Source organism: Lates calcarifer, linkage group LG2 (assembly GCF_001640805.2).
Source record: "Lates calcarifer isolate ASB-BC8 linkage group LG2, TLL_Latcal_v3, whole genome shotgun sequence".
Classification (NCBI taxonomy): Eukaryota; Metazoa; Chordata; class Actinopteri; family Centropomidae; genus Lates; species Lates calcarifer.
This window is the reverse complement of record NC_066834.1, coordinates 27,558,350-27,568,990: the sequence shown is the minus strand read 5'-3', so window position 1 is coordinate 27,568,990 and position 10,641 is coordinate 27,558,350. Positions and strand designations below refer to the sequence as shown.

Sequence of the window (10,641 nt, the reverse complement as noted above, 5' to 3'; positions counted from 1 at the left end):
TCAAAGAGTGCGATGTCAGTAGTCTGCACTTTGTCAGTTTGTGCTGATTTCATCACAGCCCCAGAGGGAGAGAACTCCAACAGACCCCTTTTACACCTAATGCCTGGGCTATATATCATTAGAGTTCACATCCTAATGCTCTGGACCAGTGCCTGAGAAGAGATTTCTGAGGGGGATAAATGGCACTTTACTTTACATCAAGAGGCAACGGCAAAACTAAAAACTGTCCTTGTTTTTCCACTTTTCCGACACATCAAGAGAATGTGAGTCACGCTGACTACAGCTGAACAGTATCTATAACCCGGCGGACTGTTAAAATTTGTAGTGGCAGTGAATCAGCCTACACTACAAGCTTTATGTGTTGATGCTATAGTAATACATTTCTGACCTCAAGAGACAGGGTCAACTTGAGTTCACATTACTATTGTCACCCCTCATGTGTTCCCAGACAAGTGACCCTCTTGTTGCAGGCTATTTCTCACAGCTCATCTAATACAGACATGCTGTCCTTTAACTAAAAGCAGATGTTGAGAGCTGCTGGAGAACGAGCCCCCATTAAAGTCACTGTATCGCATTCTGAAAAGATGATAAGGCAACTAGTGGGGTAGTTGTCTGAAAAGACTGATTATACAGTCTATTTATGATCCATTAATGGGACTGTAAAACTTCTGGCTGCTTCTCAAAATGTCTAATTATCCATCAAACTCGACTTGCTGTGTTAATTCATAAAGAAAAAACAAGCAATCAAAGGTGATCTCCACTGTTTCTTTTATTGAGTGAATATAAAAACTGATCATTTCAGTCTGGGAATCTGGAAGGCAGAAAAGAATCGAGGGTCAGGCAGTCTAGACAGTTGGGTTAAGGTGGAATTAAGCAGAAGGTGACAGGGCTTGCAGACTGGTCTTGACGGTTGCTAGGTTGGCCTTCCAGGAGCTGAGGCTGTCGTACAGCTGCTGCCACTGCTGCTTGCCAAAGGTGCGGTGTGTGCTGTGGCTGATGGAGTGGAAACAGAAAAGCAAGAATGTTAAAACTGACAAAATAAATGCGGACCAAGGTCATGTCCCGCATCCTTGGAGAAATAAAAGAGCTATAGTAAATGGAACTATGAAAAAAGACACAATGTTGCCTATTCCTCTGTATTAAGACCTCATGTCATATCAGGGCTACACAGAGACAGAGCCACGTGAATTAAAAACAACACATTTCCTTGTACAAATATACTTTTGCTAGTTTCAGAAGAAACATTTGTAGACAATAACCAAATAATCTCATAGCGTCCTTGACCATGACCTGAGAAAGCAGGCTGCGCTGACCAGATTCAGGAAAACAAATTATTCCACATGAAAATTAATTAGTTAACTCTTGCAATCTAATATTAGCCTAAACAGCTACAGGAGCAAACCCTCCTTGACCCAGGAGCAATCTTCAAATTGAAATTAAAAAAACACAACTAACTTTCTCACATAATAAGACAATGCCTTATGAATGTAAAGCTGAAGTTGTTTTTGCATCAACAGAACTCTCTTTGTTAAGTTTCACTTTTAAGTTTCACTTTTAAAAACCAGTGAGAAGCCAACCAGAGTTAAAAAAAATACTGACATCAAATTTAACACATGATGGATCAGTCACAAGGATTGCAAAATTATAGTGTTGTAAGAAGAAATATGTTAGTAAAGATAGTGATGCCTCATCCATAACACAGTATAGGCAGCATTACCAAATAACACTGGACACTATCAGCACTACAGATGTGGTGGTGATACCGTCAGTAGGACAGTTATTGTTTTATAATCCAGGTAAAGTACTTAAAAACTGGATTGGTACCACTTCATTAAATGCTATCACATGTAACACAGATCATTACTTAAAATCTAACACAGTTTAGCCATGAATGACGGTTTAATGGAGCTACTTACCTCACAACAACTTTTCGCTGTGTCTGGTCAATTTTGCAGTACACCATCTTGGTCCGAACAGCTAAAAAGAAAAAGCAGACAGGAGGAGAATTAAGAGACAACAAAAGCTCTGACAGAAAGCAATAAAAGCTCCACTGACACGAGCGCTTTAAGAGAGAATGCACTTGGAAAGTGAAATTGGAGAGGAAGCTAATCCCAGTCACAAAAAAGTGTTATTCTTACTTTTAAGCCATTTTTTCACTGCAGATTGTAAAATCCTCCACATATCTTAACATCACCACTATATTTGTTTTTCCTTAAAGAAATGAGATGGATAATTTTTTGGTAGAGGACTGCAGTAAATGAATGACAGAGAAAAGTCAAATGACTGTTTGATCACTTTCCTTTCTCTTTCACTGTTTGCTGTTGGGAGAAGATAACAGCATGCTTAATACGGGTGGACAGCAGAGATTTATTTGAGGTGAAGCGCTTATACCGTCAATGACAAAAGCCTCAACGTCATCAGCTCCGATCTGCAGCTCCTGTTGCATGGTGTCGAAGGAGATCTCCTTGAATTCCACCGCCATGCCCATGAATGTCAGCAGACGCATCTTGGCCATGTTTTGCTCGTGAGACAGGCCTGGAGAGCAACACACAGGGATCATTAAGCACAAACCAGTCACAGTCGATTACTCTCGACTCTGGGAGTTACCCTGCGATAATTGTCTCTACATTTAGGAGCGAGTAGTCCGGGAATCTTCTCATTAACAAAAACATCACTCCACACAGTCTGTTTTGAGAATCCATCCTACACATGCTTTTAATTACATCTAAGCCTTTAGTAGTGAGAAAGAGACTCACTGCTGACACACACACATTCCTACACTGTGTCAACAGAGCACAGTACATTGGCTCAATATGAATGTGAACAAGAAAAAGAAAATCACTATAAAATATTGACACTACAAATGATACATGTTACTTCTTACAGGAAAATGTGGTTCAGATGATCTATAAATGTGCTGCATAGAGGTATTTACACAATAACTTGCCTTGGCACCAATTTGCAATTATATTCAAAGCCTGAGATTATTTTTCCTCTTAGAGATTTGAAGATTTTCTTAAGCACTCCTCACCACCACACCATCAGCAATAAGTTTAAGCTGTATTAATTATAATGAGGCTGATCTTACAGTGGCAAAAGTGGGAAAAGATTTCACTCTAGGGACACATAAAGACAAGAAAAAATACTATTTTACTTTAGAGAGAGTGCAGTTTTAAGTGGCAGCATGATATCACAAAACAAACTGCTTATAAAGCATATTAAGTTATAATACACTTGGAATATGTTACTGATGTAACTATATGTTAAGGGAAGGGCAGAGATAAATTTTTAACAAACTGCATGTACACTGAGGGTAATCAAACTATTGTAATGTGTATATTTTTTCTCATTTATTAACCTGTATGCTAACTTGGAATGTTTAAGTATGTGTGTGTTAAGAACTGGCTACTTACCAAGAGAGTCAATGAAGTCTTTATTACTCTGGTAAAATTTTACATATGCTGCCAGTTTTGCACTCACAAAGATGGTTAATAGCTGAAAAGACAGAGGGAGAAGAGGTAGAAATGTCATTGTAAGACTGTACAATCACAATCAGTCTTTGTATTCATGCAGGGTGACAGCTGTTATCATTATCATGATGACAATGAAATGAAAGTGACACTGGCTTTTTGCTTACTGGTTTGCCCTTGCTGTGCACTGTGCTAATCTACTAATACCTTTGGAATTGCCAGCCTATTGACACCTCAAGAAACTGAGCACACACCCGATTCAAAGATATTTTTCCATTGTCTCAACCTGTTCAGCTGGTAATGTACAAAGATTCCTGCTGCTCACCATTCAAACTTATTAAGTGGTCACAATTTGATATGGGCTGTGCTTGCCTTAGCTGTCACTGATACTACATTTCAAAAATGCATCTAAAATCCTTTCACATCAGTGTGCAATATCATTCTATTCACATGATGTAGGTGGGCATTCTACACATACAAGATTGACAGGTTGTCACAATTACTGGAAATAATGATTTGGATGTGCTTTGTGGGCTATTGAAGGGTGATGTGGCTCTAGTAACTATGGTTGATGTTTCTAGCAAAAACCTGAGAATGCCAGTAATCTGTTTTATGTACTTGACATGTCCTTCAGTACTCACATCATGGATGAGTTCTCCCTCCAAGAAGCGAACAGGTTTCAGGGTGAGCAGGTGGTCAAACAGGAAGGTGTTGGGGTCCTTGAGAGCACGGACGATACATCTAAATATAAGGCACAGAGATGGATATGAGTATGAGGGATGTGCAGTCTATCAAGGTTTAATGACAAATGTAAAACAGGTTCTCCAGGTTTACCTGTGGGCATCAACCCGTGCTTGTGAAGCATTGTCTTCTGTGTAACTCCCCAGCAGCTCAACCATGACTTTTGCAGCAGCCTCACTATGAAATAAGTAAACACAATGTTGAAACCTTTTTTTCTGAGATAATTTTACTTGAAGGATAACACAAAAGCTCACACAGAATCTAAGGCCCAGAAGTATGTATGTATGCTGAAAAGAACATATGTTATTATTTAGTAAACACCTATCAAATGCTGAAATGTTTATCAAGAATATCAGAATATGCCACACTTCTACACATGAAATACATCATGTGTAAACACCTCACACAAAATAATACAAAATTTGGACCCTTCATTCTTTCAGCTATCACAGGTCTCAGAATGTCAACAGAGTTGCACATGATGCATTTCACACACCAGACACTGTAAGTGTTTACCTTTTTTTGCAGTCAACCAATGCTTCATACACCAGCCTCAACAGTGTGTGCTTCTTCTCTGTGTTCAGGTTCCAGTCAATGATCCACTTGCGCACCTGATCAGGAACACAAAGAGGGAGAAAAAAATCAGCTGCAGAGGAAAAAATGCAGCCTGTGGACATTTGATAGACGACTGTTTTTCTTATTTAGCTGCCTCTGCAATCACAGAAATATACTACAAAACTGACAGTGTCTATGGTCAGTTATTTCATGTGATCACGGTGAACATACCTGGTCAAGGTCAGTGGGGATGAAAGAGATGGCATTACAAGTTGCTGCCACCTTGATGAGGCTACAGAAGACAGTATACCTCACTGGAGTGTTCTCATCCATGCCGTGGAACAGGTTGCTCAGCCTGTAACACCACATTATGAAGAGAGTCATACGTTTGCACAGAGATTTTTCTTTTTTTTTTTTTTTAACAGTTACACATTTTCACAACACATACAGTTTGTTTTCAAAGGAAGACTTCTACTCACAGCTGCATCCTGAGGGAGGGTCTCTCTCCTTCACGGAACTTCACCAGTTTCTCACAAAGACTTTCAATGAGAGCCTCCTGCTTCTCTGTCTCCAGGATCAACAGCAGTGACACGATGCTGTTCATCACACTCTCTACATCTACAGAGCAATGTGGAGAGAAGGAGAGTAGTTTCAGAGTGTGCTGCATTCAACATAATTAGGCTTTATTCATGGAACATTTGACATGTCACAGCTGTGTAATTAATGACATCAATATCTACATTTGGGGCACTGGGGCTTTAAATTCAACTGAATCATAACAAATATAATGAATAAGTAATATCTGTTGCCTGTTGTCCAATATTTAAATGAGGGTGCTTGGGAAAGAAACAGAGTTGTTTTTTAATCATCACCTACCTTTATCATCATCCTTAAGGCAGACATCACACGCCTCAATGATCTGAGCCAGATCTACATGAAGTCCACCTTCAGAGTTCTCCTCTGAGATATCAGCTCCTTTGGCCTTAATGTAGGCTCTCAGCTCTGAAGCCTGTAAACAGTTGAATAATTCAATATTTAGTACCTAGCAGCACAAAATCTGTGAAAAGTAGCTAATGTAAAAATGTAGATATAATACTTAGCTAATCCTTTAATGTGTGTTTTTACTTTAACATCCTGTTAGGTCTGTTTTGAATCCAAAGAATATCTGCTGCAGCCAGATTTAAGGGAAGATAAACCTATTTTAATGTCTACCTGTTAAATAAAGTTATCAGCTACAGTCATCTAGTAAGCAGGAGGCTTTGGGTGGCTTGTTATCTTGTTTTGTCTTTGTTTATTTAGATGTCTGGCTAAGCGGTTAGCATTCAAAGCTAACCTAAAGTTACAACTTTGAATTTGTGACAGCGTTAGCCGTAAATACACCAAGCTGAAAGCCGCTGACAATAACAACTCTTAACAAATTTGCATACACACAACCTAAACGGTAAAATTGTTCAAATAACTCATGGTGTGCTTCCACATATGTCACACAATCACCATGTAGCTAACATCAGCATGTACCTGTCAGCAGCTAAAAGCGGCTAGCATGTTAGCTTGCTAGCATGCTAAGTAATCCTGCCGGACAGTTTCCATTTATCGACTCATCCGCACGCGGAACAGGGCAAAATGACTATTTAAAAGACACGGCTCGTACCTGGTCTTCTTCCGTAATGTCAATAAATGCCGGGACGCTCATTTTTGTTGATTTTGTGAGCCTAGACGGTGAAATCCACGCTCCCACCCCTGCTGAGACCTGAGCGGAAAAGAAAAGAGAACAGTGCCGGTGAAACTCTTGCTGTTCCGGGTCAAGTTGTTAAAGCTACAGTAGCTTAACCAAAAACGTACCGCAGAGGGATTTCTCATGGCAAACTCCCTCTACCTGTATTGTTACCTTTAAAACCCATGAGTTATTTTTAAAATGTGTATCACTATTTTGCACATGAATTATACGTTTAATGAATATCTCTGTCAGTGCTGCACAGCTTCAGCTTTCAGACCAGAGGTCAGACAACCTCCTAAATATTATTTAGTCACCTAGACTTCCAGCAACATATCCTGATCTTTCACTCTTTCTCACCCAGATGTCAGTCGCCTCTCTGAGAGATTAACCCTGGATGTCTTGGATGAGAGTTAGGGCCTACAGAGGTGAACCTGATCCCCAGGAGAGGTTATCTGATTGAGCATCAGTCCATCTGTGTGGACCACCATAGCAGGCCTGACCCAGAGCTTTCCAACCCGGAAACACCGTCAGTGTCATAGGGCAGCACTCCTCCATCGTATGCTTGCTGACCTATGGGTGCTCATGTTGGGCCTCTGTACCAAGTGGGATCCTGTATATTGTTACCATGCCAGGTCACTCAGTGATTGAGGTGAGTGAGGTGAAGAGGGTAAGAGGAGCTGGAGTTCAGCCTAAAACTATGGAGTCAGGTTACTAACATTTAAAGTACTGAACAGGCTGGAGATACTGTGGAGTGTTTTCCAAGCTGCACTGCAGCTCACAGTTCATCTGTCACAAAACTATGTATTTTTGGGAAATCCTGGACCATGGAGACATATCATGCCATGTCATAATTCTTTGAAAATCTGCTTGTCACATATTTCTCTTTTCAGTTACAGTTAGGGAACTGAACTCTGTTGCGTTCAGGATAAATATCTTAAAATAGTGTGCTGAGGGGAACTGGCTGGTGGAGTCTTTCACCATAGTGGTGGTGTGCTGCGTCATTCTGTTGGGAAGGCAAGTACCTGGTACCAAATCCCACCCTCACTGTCTCCCTGCCCTCGTATGCTGTCATGACAAAGAATTTATAGCTGCTTCTCCACAAGTGTGCTTGTGTAACTCTGAGGCTTTCATTATCTGATTAACAGCTGTTGTCAAGTGTCTGGTGTATTTCAAGTCCAGAATAAGAGTTTTGGAGGCTTTGAAGCTCCAGGTGCATACGAGACATTGTTTTTGTCTTTTTTAAAAGGTCTTTAAAATGCCACAGTGTGTTATGATGCTTAATAGCCTTTATAATATTCATGGCAGAATGTCCTGAAAATAGCATGGATATTGCGCTACAGTAAACCCTTTAACTCCAAGGAGCCTGTACCTGGTACATGTATTAAACTAGGATATAGTCTGTTTTATATCATTCTAAATCTAACCTGGCAGTGTAGTCTTCATAAGATGTGTACATAATCTAGCAGCAGACATTGCCCATCTTACTTCCAGTGATGTCTGGCTGGGTGTTTTATGTTGGTGTTGGTGTGTGTGTGTATGTGCAGAATTCAGTGGAAGAGTGTTGGTCATTCTGTTTTGTGGGCCTCTTCAAGTCACAAGTTTCCTTGAGGTTGTGAAATCGTTACAGATATTGCCAAAGATAGTTCACATATAATTTTACCATCACAAGAAAACTTGCTCTATGTTAAATCTCAGCTCTCTTACAGTTTAGTTTTTATATCATTTAGTGTTTTTTCTTTGCCCTGTTGCCACAGATAATCCACAGAGAGTCCCCAGAGTAGTGAACATTTTTTATAACCTACGAATATTGTAACTCAGATGGAGGCCATTCTTCTTTTTTTTCCTTCACTTGAGAATTATTTTCTGTAAATCAATACAAATTCTTCAAGCTGCACTCTCAGGGAACCATATCAGAACAAAATTTTATAAAAAAAAAAAAAAAAGACTGTGAGACAACTGCTGAGACAACTGCTGAAAAACAAGCTATTTTATTGTGTTCCTTTTAGTGAATAGTATAGTGAAATACAGCCCACCAGGTTTTGACCCTGTGTCTTTTGGGACACTCAGTTGCCAGTTTATTAGTTCATTAGGTACACTGTCCTAAGACCAATACAGTCTAATACAACAGTACTGCAATAAATCCAACCTTCATGAAGGTTATGATGTTGAGTTATTGTTTAAGACTGTTTAAGAGAAGAGTTGTTTTAGAGGATGAAGTTTGTGGTGTGGCTCAGCTGTACTGCATTATACTGACAAGTCTATTTTGTCCACCTCATTCATATCAGTGAGGGCATGCAAAAAAAAAAAGAAAAGAAAAAAAGGCAGCTTAGTGTTTATTGTGTGGGTGAATGTGTGCGTGTGTGGTGTATGTTCCTACCTCAATATTCTCTACTTCTGTGTGTCTCCTACCTTTATATTAGTCTATTAATGTTATTAAGAAAATAATATTTGTTTATATTTATGTGTAGGTCTGAAATATTTTTTATAGTCAACATGTCTAAAATGACCTCATCGATGTCTGTTTGATTGGAAATAGCACACACTGCTCCTAAATTGCTGGCAAATTGCCTGCTCAGCCTCCTCAAAGATAAATGACTGTGTGTTAAGAGTAAGTTGAGCGCAGGTGTCTGCTTTTTCCCCTTGTCAGCCAGCCAAGTGGTGAGTATCCATGTAAACCAGTCTCATGGTCATCATCCAACATGGCTGCCTACCTTCCACCCACTAATTGTCTGGTTCCCACAGTTCAGCCTGCCTTCACAATCTCTGAAAAATCCCCTCGCTCAGGCTCATCTATCAGCCAGTGACCTTGTCAGGCTGCATCGCATGAGTAACTTCCCTACTTCCCTCGGTGGAGCGAGTTGCTTGTTAATTACTTATAAACTGACACACCCTCCCCGCACACATACGCCCAAACAGAGAAACAAATAAACAAATGAAGCTTAAGCCTTAAACAGAGGTGAGTCAAAAGTCCACAGTGACCCGAGGCCTGCAAAATCTCACTGGGCCCTTCTGATGAACTTTTATTGTCCACAGCTGCAGAGACACATTAAAAAACCTTTTATATACTCCTTAGTTTTTCAGTTGTTTTGGATATTTTTGCATACATGACTGCCAAACAACTGCTGAAATAGCTAAAAATAAGTTTCACAGTACAGGCTGTTAATTTTCAGTTAATTTCTTGCACTTCATTCTCTCAGCTGTTACATCATGTTAAAAAAGGAATAGTTCCTGTCATTATCCTTAACCTTACAATATGCTCTGTCATACATTTATCATTGTCCTACTGTTTAATTATTCTCAGCACTTTTCACCACCTAAGAATAACCCTTGAGTAGTTGATTAAATTATTAATCAAACAACTGAAAAATAATTGGCAGCTATTTTGATAATCAGTTAAGGGATGAGAGAGTAATTTTTACAGCAAAATTGCTTTGTCCCAGATTCCTAATTACAACAATTTGCTGCTTTTCTTTCTCATACTTTATAGTAAATTGATAATGTCTTTTGTCGCTAAACAAGGGATTTGATAGCATCACTCTGGACTTTGCGAACTTGTGATGGCCATTTCTTTTACTACATTCTGACTAATTAATTGAATAAGGGATTAATCAAGAAAACAGCTGCCCAATTAATTGTTGAAGTTTGCATGGTTGCAGCCCTCTGTAGTGTGCATATTGTCTGTGTAGGTTCTTAGTCATCCAGGTCATGTTAGAGTTCTAGAGTTGAAGGCAACTGGACTCAACTCTGGCACTAGTGTATGTGTTAAAACCAGGCTGCATGCCTCAAAACAAATTTTCTTTAGTGACCCTTTTGGTCTCTTTGTTTAGTAGGTATTTGTTTAATGAAATATAAATTTTATTGTATGGTTGGGTCTGACCACTTTTCTCAGGACTAAGTGGAGACCAAACCAGAGCTTAAATGGGGAGTGAATGTTGCTCTTATGTTTGTCAGGTGGCCAGAAACACGGCTCCAAATGAATGGTTATGTTGCTCTGTGTCTGTGGGTTGTTACAGTGATTTCTCACAACAACTTCATTAGAAGGATGTATACTGTGGCTGTGTCTGTTGTGATATTTTTATGCCTCCTACTGGCCACAAGTTAATTTATGCACCAAGCCTCATTCTATGTGCATACAGACAAATGGCCTATTCCTCTGCT

At 39.6% G+C, this 10,641-nt stretch overlaps 1 protein-coding gene across 1 annotated transcript; it reads right to left on the bottom strand.

Moving 5' to 3' along the window:
* Positions 1 to 751: 751 nt before the first annotated feature.
* eif3m (eukaryotic translation initiation factor 3, subunit M) lies at positions 752 to 6,577 on the bottom strand. Its single transcript, XM_018668043.2, has 11 exons — positions 6,418 to 6,577; positions 5,643 to 5,775; positions 5,246 to 5,384; positions 4,998 to 5,121; positions 4,728 to 4,822; positions 4,305 to 4,388; positions 4,112 to 4,211; positions 3,414 to 3,495; positions 2,392 to 2,535; positions 1,917 to 1,977; positions 752 to 993 (listed from the first exon to the last, which is right to left on the bottom strand). Exons 1-11 carry the CDS (start codon positions 6,457 to 6,459, stop codon positions 870 to 872), a joined length of 1,128 nt encoding a protein of 375 aa, XP_018523559.1. The 5' UTR covers positions 6,460 to 6,577; the 3' UTR covers positions 752 to 869.
* Between the last annotated feature and the right edge of the window lie 4,064 nt (positions 6,578 to 10,641).